The sequence below is a fragment of the Vitis vinifera genome, chromosome 13 (assembly GCF_030704535.1).
Source record: "Vitis vinifera cultivar Pinot Noir 40024 chromosome 13, ASM3070453v1".
NCBI lineage: Eukaryota > Viridiplantae > Streptophyta > Magnoliopsida > Vitales > Vitaceae > Vitis > Vitis vinifera.
Window position 1 is genome coordinate 27,512,623 of NC_081817.1, and position 15,763 is coordinate 27,528,385.

The window sequence follows — 15,763 nt, forward strand, 5'->3', positions numbered from 1 at the left end:
CACCCATGTGGGTGTGGGCTCCTCTCAATCCATTGATTCTAATAAATGTGTCATCTAGTCCTTGTTTCTTTCTAGCCCACATGGGTCTTGTCCTTGTTAGTTGTGAATTTATTATTTTAGTCAATTTATTATTTTAATCGCAGGTGTTGGTCATGATTTTGTTTTCGGTTTAAAATAAAATAATAATTTAATTTAAGTTATTAAATCAATTAAACATGTTTAATAAAATAACTTAATAATATAACTTAAACTAAAAAATAATTTTAAGTAATAAATAAAAATAATTGACTTATTCTTAAGTTTATATTTTTACTTTATCTTTTTACTCTTATTTATCTTAATTATCTTTACGATCTCTTTTACTATTTCATAACCTCCACTGTTACTTGATATTTTTTACCCTAATTATAATTTATGAGGATAAATATATAAGTTGATGATTTAAAATATATTTTAAATTAATTTTATCAAACAACCTTAATACTTAAAATAAAAATAAGTAATAAGTTTTAAGTCAACAACTTTAACTATAATTTAACTTAAAATCAATTTAAACTATTAAATAATAAATATTAGGTTTTACCAAATACCCCTTAAATCTCTTTTTACAAAATTTAAAATTTTATTAATAAATTTAAGAAGAAGAAAAAATTAAAATTTCAATCACATTACGGATTATAAATATTTTAAAACCAATGAAATTTGAATTATATATATATATATATATTAATTATTGGGTTAATTAACTATAATAATACCATTAATCAATAGCCATTGATCCTCTCTCACTAATCTATAAACCATTGACCTACACTTGCACATTATTTTCGAATTTTTATTTTAATTTTTGAGCATAATGTGATGAAAAATATAAGAAAAAAAAATATTGGTTCAATTTCAACCCAAATAGAATGAATTAAGCCAAATCAAATTCAAATATTGTTGAATTATATTGGTTTGAATCATGATTATAATCAAATTTCAAATTAATTACATTCATTTTGATTCTTGAGTTGTTTAAAAACCACCTAAATAAGATCTAATTCAATGTCAAATATCTTTTATATAAGATATTTTACAAAAGATATAATTTCTCATGCTTCAACCTATCTTTAGTGGTTCTCGCTTTATTTTTTCTCTCAATAAGGTAGCTTAAAAGTTGTAATTAGCAAATGGAGAAGTGGGTAGTCTCATTAAAAATGGAATGCTATATCTATATTGCATGTGCAATCATGGGCCCTATGTTACATAGGCCATGTGGGTGTGCTCATGCATTGGAGTGATCGAAGATCCTTTTCTTTGTCTCTTGTCAAAATTAAATCTATTGTCTAGATAAAGAAAGAAAAAAGAAATTATTTTTTATTCATACATTATTGTATGTCCTAGATTTTGTATATCAACATTAATATTTTTCAAGGAAAAGCAAACATGGGAGTTGGGCCCCACCACAACTGATCTTAGGTCATCTTGTCATATTTTTGTATTTTTAAAAAAATTTAATGCTAAAAGCTTGGAATTGTGTAAAATTTTTCTTCTAATAAATAATAAGTATTGTAACCACTAATTTTTCATGTTAGTTTTTTTTTTTAAAAAATGTGGTCCATATGACTTATTTCATTATTAATTATCTATTATTTAATTTAAAATATAATTATAATTAATAATATTAAGTACTAAAATTCTATTGATCTTGAGGATATATTTTCTAAATAACCATTTATATTAATGAAATATGAAAATAGATCCTACTTATATTTGGTTCTCAATAACTATATTTACAGTTTTCTCTTCATCAAGAAATCTAAGTAAAACTATAAGGGTAAAGAGATAAACCGACTTTTCTCTAATTTGTTCTTCTCTATAATTTTTTTTTTTATTAATCTCGTGAATCAAGGTATGTTTTTTTGATTATTTACTTTATCTATCAAAATCACAAAGTTTTAAAACTTGAAAATTAGGTTATGCATAATTGTTTTCCATAAATTAAAGAAACCCTAACATTGCATGCTCAATGGTGATTATTGCTTTAATTTAATTAATTAAAAAAACAAAAATATGATCAAATGGTTATCATTAATTGTTTGATATTCACCATATGCACCATTCCATTCCATCATATTTTTATAGGATGTATGTCACCCTAATTTCTTTGTTTTTCCTATTTTTTTAATTGTTGATAAAAATGACATTAGTAGCCTTAATTTGTATAACGGTGTAACTTTAGCAACAAGATCTTTGGTTGAGTTTGGGTATTGATTTTTAGGATTAGCCATAATCAACCTCTGAACTATAGCTTCTATGGCATATTAGTTCCCAAAAAAAAATAAAAATCTTCACTTTCTCCTCTTAAATATGTATGTGACTTCACCAAAAGTCCTTCAATCCTTTAGCTATTAATCTTTAGGGATGAAAATATAGCGATATATCAACAATATATTGCCTATATATCATGTATCGGAAGACCTCGACACGATTATTTCCATCAATGAGGAGATTTGATCTAAATGGTAAACGCAGCTAAATGGATTTTGGTGTTGGGAGTGTAGGTAGCTAAATCTTAATTACAAAAATGGGCAACAAACGTTTGAGCAACAATTTGTCATAAATAAGCAATCCCAATGGTTCCTCGAGACTTAGCTTAAGCTTCAAATAGAGTCAGAAATGGAGATCAAGGAGAATTTTGGATAGATTCTTCCTCTCTTAATCAGTGATGCTTGACGAGGTTGTGGAATATGAGGTTATCTTCTAGTAAGAATCATCCCCAAGAGTTTGACTAAACTTGATCCGCACCTATAATTTGTTTAGAGGCAAAAATTTAAGTTAGCTTAAGAATTATGGTTTCTACACTGACATGCAAAACGGTACCATAAAAATACCCACAACATTTATTCCTTTGCAGCATCTTGGAAGTATAGATCAATCGTCTCGGATTGGCTTCTCCCATTGTTTTAGACCATGAGTAATGTCTTGACTATATGTCACAACAGCCTTCCAAATAAAGTAAGTACTCTTGTCATTTTTAAATTCTGATATTAAAAGAATAGACCAAGAAGAAACACAAATAGGCATAAAGAACAATGTGATAGTTCAAAATGAACGCTTACCATCTACAGGCTAGACCTTGTCAAAAAGATGGATGCTTCATTCTTTGAGGCCAAACATAGAAGCTCAATTATTTTTCCTGCAAAAAATCGTATCAAAATTTATTTTCCACTGCATAAAAAGTAAAATTTATAACAATTCTCAAGATATGAACAAATCGTTGATGAGTCTCACCGATGTCATAGGAGGTTGCCACTACAAGAAGTTGGATCTTTGGCTGCAGCCAAGACCTGCAGTTAAAAGTAAGTCAATGCGTGCCTATGAGATACAGGTGCAAAGTGCAAACACTGAAGACCGCGACAAGGTGTAACCATAGGGGGGACAATTAAATCTTATGACTGTGGTCAGGCATAATCGTGTGGCCATAAGTCTTTTGCTATAGCTGCAGCCACCTTTTTTCCACAACTATGAGTGTTGTACAACTATAGTAAGTCATGGCTGCACCCATAATTGTGTAAACACAGGGTATTTTTGGCCGGCACTATAGATCTCCCTACAAAGCTGCTACTACGGGTTGTGATATGGACACATGCATGTTGTCTCTTCAAACTCTAAGCATGCAGCCTAAGAATAATTGAGGCAAGCCGGACATGTAAAAACTGTGGACATGTGCATGCAGTCTTTTCATTGGTAATGCACATTCATTCAACTCTGATTTCATAAAGCATCATTCAGTCGTAAGGTTTGTGCTTAAAAGTATATATATTCTTAAAACTTTGACAAACCAAGTCACTATCAACAAGCAAGTGATATACCTATCAGCTCCATGGAGTTCTGTTTGAAATTGAAGACTGTTGCAGCATCTTTATCTCCCACAACTTTGGTGCCATTGGATGAAGTAGTAGGGCAGAGATTGTCTAAAAATGCCAAGCCATGACCATGAGAGGCCTCCAAGGATAGAAAAATCCTTTTCAATCTGCAGTCTTTAGTATGCTGCAAACAATATAATCTTAATTAAGGAAATATGTGATTGCAGACTTCTCATTTTTGTATTTTCTTTGCTTACCATTCAACATTTCTTGGTCAATGGCAATGTAGGACTCCATTCGCCCTGTGTGTTTAAGAAAGCTTGGCTCTGGGCTAACCTCTGGGTTCAACCTGCATTTTGAGAAATCAGCTAATTAATAGTGATTGCATGTACAGAGGAATTAAAATTTTCTTCTACTTCCCATAAAGGGGGTTTCTCCATCTCTCCAACCTCTAAGTAGCTGTCTTAGTTAACTCATTTCTCCTCTTCAAGTCCTGCAAGATCAACATACTACCAGATTGAACACCATACTTATTTTAATAATAGAGTGTCAAGGAAAACTGAGAAGTCATCTAAGAGAAGCACCAAAGCCATTTACTATAATAGGGAAAATCATCTATATTTTCTCGTTGGTAGAAGCAACCTAAAAAGAGATGTCAAACATGGATGGATGTGCAATGAATGGTGATTAATTAGGCCAAACAGGTACTGTCTGCAGGTGATCGTGATCCTCTAAGGACAAGGCTGCTAATATAGAAACCGTCTTTACAATAGGATCCTAGAATCTTGAGACTCTAGGGTTCCCTCCCAAAGCAAGCCTCTGTGTTTCATGGGCCACTAGTGAGTGTTACACTAGACCAAAGATGCTTAGTAAGGCAGTCAGAGTTAACGTTAATTCCATAATGCACGGTTTTGTGAACATTAATTTTAAGCCCATAGAAAATTGCCAAAGCTCTAAGGATCAACTTCAGATTAGAGATTTAAGATTCATCAAAAGAAGAGGATGAAATGGTATATTTGTGAACTAAATGTGTGGAAGTTTAACTTTTCCTCTACCAAACTATAATACCTAGTCTCTTCAATTTCCCAAGGGACCCTCATCAACACAACATAATAAGCTGCAGATATGTGATTCTTGTCTGAATTGTTGATAGATGACAAGTCTCTTTGACTTCAGAAATGGATGATTGATTTTTAATTGATTCCTTTTTGTGGCAAGGACTACTGTGAGGTGATGGCCTGATTTGAAGTTCCCATATTGGAGTCGATCTAAAAACAAAAACATGTTGTAAGAGAACTACATGTGCTCTTCTCAATGTTGAAACCGATCTTACATATCATATGAAATTTCCTAAGAGATGTTGCACATTCAATATTCCTAGAAAATTTTTTCCAATAAAATGGTGCCATATTGGAAGCTAAGTCCTCAAAAGTCTATCTAGGTGGTGTTTGTTTTTTTACTTAATTCTAAATAGAACCTTAATGCTTAATAGTGTTAAATATTAAATTGTTTGTTTTTGTAGTATTTTATTTCTATTAAGTATTAAAAAGTAAAGAAAAACTAATATGTTATTTTTTTTATTTAGAAAAATTTACATATTTTGGCTTTTTCTATTTAGTAAAAAGTTTATAATAAGTCATGAAAAAGTAGAAAAACAAACAACCTAAATTCTGAAAACAAATTGCTTTAAGCAAAAAGCCAAAAAAACAAACACCACCAATCTAATCCTCAAACTCTTTCCTTTCCTAGTATTTTTCACTTTTTTTTAGCATAATTATAAGCATTATTTCTTAGGCTTTTTAGACAATTATTCTATCAGATTTTACGAGGTTAAATCAGGTTTTAAATGGGCTCGAAAGTGCAATTTTTCAGAAGTTGTGAAGAAAAGAAAACCATAAATAACCTTGGTTACACTTTTCCTTCTGTTGTTCATTTTTATAATTTGATATGCTACACTTAAATTAGAAGAATATGTACAGGAAGGATGAGATATTCTTCCCCAAAGACAAAATCTAATATAGAAAAGTGAAGAGAGAGAGAGAGAGAAACCAATAGAAAAAATAGCTGTATAAGAGGAGATATAAGAAAAATCCACCTATACAAAATACTATGAAAAAGGGCTTAAGTAAACAACTCCAAGAGTCCAGTGTAAGCTTTTTCTTGCTACCATTTTGCTTTACATATTTCACCATGTTAGAATAAGTCTAGGCCTATCACTCTCCCCCACAACACCCCACCCCCTTCTGTCATTTAATTTATCAAGAAAGAAAATACAGTCACTAAGATTAAAATAGTAAAACAGAGTCTAGAATTTCTAAGTAGGAATGAATTCCTTCCCTGAGAATAAGTCCCTCACAAAAAACTAATTAAATATGCTCTATTGGAGAATATAGAAGAATTCATTCCCAAATTTTCAATATTTAATCACTCAAAAACTAACGACAAAATTAGTAATCTCAACAACACCTGCATTAGATACGCACATCCAGATCTAGTCAATGATGTAAAGGCCTCCTTCTTGGCAAACTCAGATAGCATGAAACCAAAGCATTTGTTTGCAGAAAATTGACCAACTATAATGAAGAATAAAATTATGAATCACCAGCTCACCTATTCACAGTACAGTTTGTGGCATTCTGAAAGAATCTGAACAGATTCTTTCCTTGATGATCTGCTTTCAATGTCTTCCAACAATGGATTAAGCTGCAATTACTTAGAACTATTAGTCCCCTTTACTAAAGAGAGATCAAGTTGAAACATATAATCCCATGCCCCACATCCAAGAGATAGAAGAATCAGATATGATGATCAAGATTTAAGATACGATGACTGTTGCAGGTCATTCATTCAAATGGAGGCTTAAATTAGCTAATAATCATATTTGGTTGAAACAACATCTTTATTATTCCCCATCTTACTCTAGGCTTAGGAATATTGAATCATATATTTTTTGTAGTGTGCAAATCAGAAGATATAAAAGTCTTGAATGTTCAGCTATACCAGAAACAACAACTTCATAGCAAAAACTTGGGAAATAAAATTGCCAAATCAATCAAGACAACAACATCACATATGCCATGGAATGCTTCAATTATAGTTGAGACTAATCATCAGTTTCTTACTTTGGAGATGAGATGATCTTACAATGCAATGACAAAGAAACTCCAGAGACAATTTTACACTCAAGGAATATTGCATTCTGGAAACTTCGTTCTCCAACAGTAGATATAATTCCTCCTGACAAAAGAAGAACAAAGGAACAAGAAATTAATACGCTCTTTTGTCGTAGAGTATACATCCACACTGAGCATTATACTACTTGTCTTGAGTTAAAAATCATATGCAATGGCTTAGGAATAGGGCACTTGACAGTAAACTAAATCATGCACTTCAATTTGGTAGTATGAACTTCTCACTCAACTTGTTGCTATTGTATTGCCTTGAAGAACCAAAATACAAAAACTGAAACCCTGGCTTAACACTTTTTAAGAAATTGATTGTGAAGAACTAAGATATAAAGAGTTTAGAGATTGGAAGAGGGGTTAGATTGACAGACCTAAATAATACAGACACATTGATTCAAGTGAACTGACTCATTCCATATGCACCAGCCATCTGTAACTTGTAAATTAGAAACGAAATAGATTGATTGTAAAATAAGAAATGAAGTAGCCATCAAAAGCAGGAAAAGAGTTGGCATTGCAGACCTGAAATAAATTGTGGATTGTAGACTCGAGTTGAGAAAAGAGAAGCTACAGGTTCCCTGTGCTTTAGCCATTTGAGATCCATAGATATGAATTCCTGGGACATGATAAGCTATTAGGCCCATATGCACCTGCTTCCTTTTCACATCCCTCTAGCAGTGATTTCAATCTCAACAACGAAATGTGAACTACTATTCTACTCTGCCAAATTTGAGGAATGAGCAGAGCCCCAAATCTCAAATTCTTACAGTACCATGATGTATTGTTAGGATAAGGTGAATACATGTTTGGCAGGTTTGATTAAACTTGATCCACACCTATAATTCAACTAGAGACAAAGGTTTGAGTTAGTTTGAGAATGATAATTCCTACAATAACATGTAACATGGTACTATAAAAATACCTACAACATAACTTTCTAGTATCTTGAAAGTCTATCAATCATCTCCGATTGGCTTCTCCCACTATTTTAGGACATGAATAATCTCTTGATCATCATATGTTATAATGGCCTGCCAAATGAAGCATGTATTCGAATCGTTTTTAAATTCTGCTATTAGAAGAACAGTATAATTATAAACTAAGAAGAAAAATTAGTTATCATAAAGAACATTAAATAGTCAGTTGAAAATGAAGGCTTACCATCTATACATTGTCAAAACGATCTGCTTCCTGATTTGAGGCCAAACATACAACTCCATTATTTTTCCTACAAGTAATAACATAAAAATTTAGTTTCTAAAATCCACTACATAAAAAGTAAAATCTACAACAATTCTCAAGACATGAACAAACCATTGATGAGTCTGTCGTATTTCATAGAAGCCTGCAAATCAAAAGAAATATAAGTTATGAATATTTGACCATTCTAGAGCCAGCAACTTCATTGTAAAAACTTGGGAAATAAAAGTGACAAATCAATCAAGACAAAGACGTGCATATACCATGGAATATAATTAGTTGTTGTTTTCTCATTTTGGAGATCAGATGATCTTACAACTCAATAACAAAGAAATTCCAGAGAAATTAACCCACCCTTGCTTCTTTGATGCCAATGCATCTAATCTTCTTTCAGCTGATTCTTCTATTGGGTCTAAAACTGCGGATTCTCCTTAGGCAGGTGATCTGTTTATGAAACTGCACTGATTATGCAACTTGACTTTAAAGATGACAAGAGGAGGAGATTCCGGCAACCTTCAAAATCATGTTGAAACGGGAATAGGATACCTGCAGTCTTCAGTAGCCAAAGAATAATTCTTCTGATCCAAGTCCAACCTCCTCGAGTTAGATATAGAGACCCAAAATGGAATTTGCACTACAGCAATATTGCATTCTAGAAAATTGTTCCTCCAATAGTGGACAACATGATTCCTCCTGCCAAAAGAAGAACAAAGGAACAACAAATTATTACTCTCTTGTGCAAGTCATAGAAAAGAACATTCACACCAAACAGTATACTAGATTTTGGGTTGTATGAGCTGCTTACTCATTGCTGTTCTATTGCCTAGAAGAACAAAAATACAAGAACAGAAATCTGGATTAACAGTTTTTAACAAATTGGTTGGCAAGTAATAAGCTATGAAGAGTTTAGAAGTGGGAACAGGGGTTGAAGTGACAAAACTGAATAAAAAAGACATAGATGGTGCACAAACATTAAAGAGAGCAGAGGAATGACCAAACTGAAAGTATAATGAAATTGAACTGAGTTGTTCCATATACATCAGCCATCAAAATAAGAAATCAAATGGCATTACAAACCTGAAATAACTTGTGGATAGTACACTTGAATTAAAACGAGAGAAGGAGCCCATTTGTGACTAGTAGTTATGAATTCTTTGGACATGAGAAGTCATTAGGCCAAACTGCATGTGCTTCCTTTTGACATCTGGCAGTGATTTTAAGTTAGGCAACGAAAAATAATGAGCTTGGTGATGTGAAGTACCAATCTAGTCTGCCAAATTTGAAGAATAAGCAAAGTCCCAAGTATTAGATTGTCCAATGGAATAAAGTTGCTGAAATCTTGGGATTAGATGAGTATTTATTTGGCACAGCCTCTCGAGTCCTCAGAATTTGATGCTATCTTCATCCAAAAAATCTCTTGCCGAAATTCCCTAGGACACAAAATTCTACCATCATCAGTATCTACACTTCGGATATCCAAACTTAGACAATAACATATTGTACTTGACAAAATTTAAGTGAGAAGTGATGTACCACAACCTCTTTTCTGGAAGAGATGTTAGGTCCTTTGAAGCCATCAATACACAGACTATTATGGGAAGCAGGAAGGAGAAAGGAAACGAAGAAGGTAGTACTAAGGATCCTTAAGATATAGATGTAGTAGCTTGGATGTCAGCTTAGAGAGAATAGAGAGAAAAGGAAATCATGGCAGAAATGAGGGTCGTTGCTGTTTCTCTGCTGGCAATGCTACTAGCTGCTCCCATATGTTTTTCTCCATCATGGCAGGAATGGGAAGAAGGGTCCAACTAATTCTCCTTGTTTTCTCCCCTCTAAAATAAAGTGTAACAATTTTTATCAAATTAAATAAGAGAAAATAAATGATCACAAGCAAAAAGAGAGGAACGAATCCTAAACCTGAATAATGCTGACATGTTATAGACAACATGTAAAGCCTAAAGATAGCATTGGTTGGCTACCTCTTTCCATGTGCAGCAGTTACTCATAACTTGTCGACATTTATTTCTGAAATATTAGAAAGCATTCAGCCAATCCTCAACATTACTCCTTTGGTATTGGCCTGATATAGAATAAATCTGCAATAAAAATTTGTCCAATAGAAACCAGTCAAAAAAATTAAAAACACGACTCATAACCATGAGAAGGCCTTGCATAATATAAATTGTTTTATGACTTTACATGTATAGAGCAAATGGTGTTTTGGAAGAGCTATTTGCTCTGTAACTCTTTACTAATACATATAATAATCAGGTGATTGATAGAATGGTAAACAGAGTAATGTTCTTGGAAGCTAGATTGTAAAGTAATAAAAAGTGAACCCATGAAAAAAGGAATGCGGGTAGAATTAAAGAGCACATGAATCTTTTCTGGATTGGTCATCTGTTGTTAGTCAATATCAATTTCAAGAACATGAGAAATATTGAGCCTATCTTTACTTTTTCCATTTTGACATCCTTCCAATAAGTCTAGAGAATTCTAGATTATGAGACTCTCTAGATTAGGTATCAGCACCTCTAATCTTTCAGATACTTGAGGGAAGTGAGGTGTTTAGCCCCACCATCAACCCATTTTTTCCTTTCACTTGACAACAATTACTTCTTGAATAAAAAAGTTAATGTAAGAAAATTTCCAAACATGTAGAACACAAACCCCAAGTAACGAGACATTTTGGCAAACAATCACAAGCAATATCTTTGAACAAATGAATTTCAACCTTTACTAATCTAAGCATTTTATAGGACAGAGGGCATGAGATAAAAATATAAAAAGATTACTATAGTAAGTGTTGATTTTGTGGATAAATGGAGAGGACTGGGATAATATTGAGGAAATGCTTTCTCTATGTTCTGTTTTGGTTAGAGTGATATCTTCAAAAATAATAAAAAGCACAAGACATGAGAATTAACACAGAATTGTAAGCACGATTTTAACACTCTTTAACAGATTAGATTGTGAACCTAAAATATAAAAAATATGACATTGATGGGGGAAAGCCTTTTAAAGTTTATTCAAGGAAGAAAGGGAAGACCTAAGTAAACTTTAAGTATGATTAATATTAATTAGAATTGAATTATGATTGGTATTTGTTAGAGTCTAATTAGGATTAGCTAGTTGAGTTATAATATAATTAGAATTTGAGTCATAATAGGTTATTAGAGTTCTAGTAGACTTTGGATGTTATAATTAGAATTAGAATCATAATAGGTTATTAGAGTCTTACTAGACTTTGGATTTCTTAGAGAAGCCTATAAATAGGCTAATCAATGTAAATCAAAGGAATGAATTTGATGAATAATATTATGCTTTCTTTCATTGCAAGGTTGCAACCCTCAATGGTGAGACTCCATTGATGTTCTTCTAAGTGAGACTCCTAGAAGGCCTTAGTGAGACTCTAAGGTTTTCCATCTTTTCTTCATTCTTTCTTCTTTCTCTCTATTTCTTATCTTATAATTTTCTCTACCATAAAATTTATTCCTTGTTCCTCTCCTTACACCCTAAAAATAAAACCCTAGCCCACCTACCCTTGAATGTAGGCAACCATCCTAGGGTTGTCCTACATCAGACATAGGTTGTATATTTACACACAGCATAGAGGAGGCAAACAGAGAATAACCTCTTAACAAAATGATGATAAAGTAATAAGAAATGAAGCAGTCAAAAGCAGGACAAGAGATTGGATTGCAGACCTGGAACATAATGTGGATAGCACTATTGAATTAAAGAGAGCAGGCATGCCTGCTCCTCAATGCCAATCATCCTCTTGATCACTCCCTAATGATAATTTCAGGAATATGAGAAATCCTAGGCCAATCTTCACCGGCTTCCTTTTTGCATCTTTTAACCAAGTTTCGACAGTAGGAGATTTTGAGTGTGTGTAGATTGTTGAGGGATCGCATCTCTTCTGGCAGTGATGTTAATTTGGGGCATTCTTCTAGGCTAAGCTTTGTAAGTGATGTGAGGCTAGCTATCCAGTTGGGTAAAGTTGCCAAATCATATAATCGATTAAGTTCAAGAGTTTCTAGGGTGGAAACATGTTGAAGCCCCTTTGGAAGAGAGACCCACTTTCGTATCCATCCAAGATATAAATGACGCAAGCTTCTAAGTCCTTGGAATTGCAAGCCATCATCATCTGATAAATTAACCTCTCTGCAGTTTATAATATCCAAGCTCTCAAGAACAGTGAGATACTGAATTCCTTGGGGCAAACTATCACAATTATCAATTATCAAAGACTTGAGAGAAGTGAGGTGTCGCAGCCCCTCTGGCAGGGATATCAGATCATCTATTTCTGAGATATACAGAGACTTCAATGAAGAAGAGACAGAGATCAACTGTAAGCATAGCTCTGTACTGGTGTTATCCAGCCATAGTTCCTTAAGGCAAGGAAATGAAGGCACCTGCAAGAATGTCACACCAGGGCAATCTCTGATTTCTAATTGAGAAATACAAGAAGGAGATGAAGGCAGTGACAAGGATCTCAAGCTAGAGCAATGACTGATCTTTAATATGGAAAGACAAGGAAAAGAAGGAGCTTGCTCTACTGATATGTCCCTTCTTCCCCATCCCTCTAAACTAGGCAACCAATAAAGTTGGAGTGTCTTCAGAGATGGGAAGAATGGTGTTGCTGATGAAGGATAATCTCTCATGTAGCCCACATCATCTATCTGCATAATGTCTAGATATTTAAGAGAAGGGAGTTGACCAAAAGGTGGCAGGACTTGGCTTCTGTTACAAGACGATATTTCAATTTTGACTAGGTTTGGGAGCAGCGAACCTAACCCATCATCCATCATCCAATTTGGGAATCTCAAACCTTCGTAATTTGCTATGAAGAGCTCCTTTAGATTAAGATGTGGTTGCAAACTTTCCATCACTGACACAGCCTCTGAGCCCTCCTCACTCTCCTCGGCAGTTTCTGTTCTTGTGCCCCACAAAGAATCTTTTTGTTCCAGCCAATATAATCTCAAGCATTGAAGGTACTGTTTTCCTTCTAAATTGGCTTCCTTAGCTTCCAATGCACTACCCCTCACATCTGAAAGCCCTTCAATTCTCAGTTCTCCTCGGAGGCTATCAAGGCATTTCAATTCACTCAACCTACCAATTCTCTTTTGCCTAGATTCCTCACAATCATTCCCTACAAAGAATAATGGCAAGGTTTGAAGCATAGTCAATTCTCCCAACCCACATGGCATATAAGTCAATCTATTATTTTTATCAATCTCAAGATGCCTTAGGTTGATCAATTTTTTCATATTTCCTGGCAGTTCTTTAAGATGCTGACAATGAAAAAGTTTCAATGTCTGTAAATGCTTCAATCTTGTAATAGCACTTGGGAGTATTTCAAAACAACCAGAAGAAAGATCGAGATATCTTAGATGGCTTAGTTTGGCTAAAGATGTTAGAGCATCAAGTGATAATAACCCTATCAACTTCATTACCCGTAAACACTTGAAGCTTGATATAACTCTTGCAATTCGATTAGAACCAGGGTTGGAGAGCACAAAAAGGGTCCTAATGGGTTTGACCATTAAATCTTTAGGCATAGGAACAGACCGTTTAAACAATGACACATGATGAATCCTTTTTGGAATATTCTCTACATAATTTGTTAAAATAATAACCTCAGACTTGACGATAGATTGTGCAAGATCATGAATTAAGTCATGCATTTTACAACTTAATACATTATTGTAGGCATCTTTTTCAGCCTCTTGAAACAATGACCTTGAGAATAAATCCTCAAAATATTGATCACCAACATCCTCTAAATCATTGTTCTCATCAGAAGCTTGAAGATAACCTTGTGCCATCCATAATTGTACTAACAACTTTTTCTCGATCCTATAATCTTTGGGAAACAATGCACAATAGGCAAAACATTGTTTCAAATGGATCGGTAGATTGTCATAGCTTAACTTCAACACCGACAAAATATCATTTTCATTTCCAAGCAACATAAGATTTTTATTGTTTTTAATGCTCAACCATTGACTTTCTCGAGTTTTGAGGTACAACATTCTGCCCAAAGTCTCAATGACAAGAGGAACTCCTTTGCACATCTTTAAAATGTCTTTTCCTATGGCTACAAGGTTTGAATGCACTTTCTCTTCTCCTTTTCTAAATGCAAGACTTTCGAACAAATCCCAAGATTCGTCTTCTTTTATAGCTTCCAAAACATATGGGGAATTAATTCCCATAACTGATGCAACTCCAATGCTTCGAGTGGTCGCAAAGATTTTACTCCCATTAGCTCCAGCAGGCAGCAAAGTAATCAATTGACCCCATTTCTTTAAGTCCTCGTTCCAGACATCATCTAAAACAAGCAAATACCTCTTCCCATCTAAGTTCTGCTGAAGTAGTTTTTGCAACTGATCCAACTCCAAGTTTTCCACATCCTTATTAGTTGCAGACTTTATGATATTGCTAACCAGTATTTTTACATCGAAATCATTGGAAACACACACCCACATCTTAAGATCAAAATATTTCACCACCCTCTGGTCGTTGCAGACCAACTGGGCAAGGGTGGTCTTGCCTAAGCCTCCCATGCCTACAATCACAACAATCGACAGATTTTCTTGAGTACTTGATTGCATCAACAAGTCTATTATTTCCCTTTTGTTTTCATCTCTACCCACAATTTCATGAGATTTCTCCACAACAGAGTGCGTCTCTCTCCCCCTATGCTCCGCCCGTACCTCAGTTATGACTCTCGGATTAAAATTGAACTTGGATATATCATTTGCAATCAAATCCATTCTTTCTCTAACCTCCTTTACTCTATGACCCATCTTAACACGAAAAGCAACTTGATTTGAAGACGAAAAGAAGTCACTTACCCGTCTCCCAAATCTTCCCCGCACATCGGTCTTTCGCCGCAAATCTTCAGCTGCAAGATCATCGAACAGGTCATCAGCATCATAAACAACATCTTTAAGCCTCCTCACCCAACTTTCTATTGCACGGCTCCTCCCCAGCTCACTTATCTGCTGCTGCTCCTCAGCATCAAGGATCACATCTTTGATGGTGGACAGCGTCTCCTGAAGCTTGGTCAGCTCCTTTGGGACACCATACATCAATCCGATTTCTTCAACAGCCACACAACCCACCTTCATCAAAAGGTTATCAACACCGTATACAATTTGTTCGGCCATCTTTCCAAGAGCGAACGACCTGTATTGCAGTAAGAGAATACGAGAAGAAAGAAGTGATACTCTCTCTGAGGAGAGACCTACAAAGACGGGATGATAATAATTCTGCCTTGCGCAACAAGTAACATTGACTCCAAGTCTTCGACAATTAATGATACAAAGAAATTGAAGAGAAAGTATTATCATACGAGATAAAGTTTATACGTAAAATATATGAGTAGGGATGTTAATCGACCAAATTTTAAACCAATGATGACTTAAAGTTATGTTTGGCACTTAAAAAATTTGAGGGAAAGTGTAAGGATGGAAATAGGAGAAAAGAAAAGGTAAGAGAATAAATAAATTCAAAGTTAATGAA

The 15,763-nt window shown here is 34.1% G+C and overlaps 1 protein-coding gene across 1 annotated transcript; it reads right to left on the reverse strand.

Moving 5' to 3' along the window:
* Window positions 1–2,423: 2,423 nt before the first annotated feature.
* On the reverse strand, window positions 2,424–15,588 carry LOC100853648 (putative disease resistance protein RGA3). The gene is made up of 19 exons (XM_010661118.3): window positions 11,941–15,588; window positions 10,151–10,329; window positions 9,770–10,065; window positions 9,314–9,666; window positions 8,783–8,929; window positions 8,591–8,692; window positions 8,351–8,381; window positions 8,198–8,264; window positions 7,559–8,067; window positions 7,408–7,466; window positions 6,974–7,088; window positions 6,462–6,554; window positions 4,301–4,344; window positions 4,109–4,200; window positions 3,858–4,035; window positions 3,277–3,332; window positions 3,105–3,181; window positions 2,881–2,988; window positions 2,424–2,790 (listed from the first exon to the last, which is right to left on the reverse strand). Exon 1 carries the CDS (start codon window positions 15,406–15,408, stop codon window positions 12,019–12,021), a length of 3,390 nt encoding a protein of 1,129 aa, XP_010659420.1. The 5' UTR covers window positions 15,409–15,588; the 3' UTR covers window positions 2,424–2,790; window positions 2,881–2,988; window positions 3,105–3,181; window positions 3,277–3,332; window positions 3,858–4,035; window positions 4,109–4,200; window positions 4,301–4,344; window positions 6,462–6,554; window positions 6,974–7,088; window positions 7,408–7,466; window positions 7,559–8,067; window positions 8,198–8,264; window positions 8,351–8,381; window positions 8,591–8,692; window positions 8,783–8,929; window positions 9,314–9,666; window positions 9,770–10,065; window positions 10,151–10,329; window positions 11,941–12,018.
* Window positions 15,589–15,763: the final 175 nt, after the last annotated feature.

Coding starts and splice junctions, on each gene's coding strand:
- LOC100853648 (XM_010661118.3), bottom strand. CDS start 15,408: ATGGCCGAACAAATTGTATACGGTGTTGATAACCTTTTGATGAAGGTG.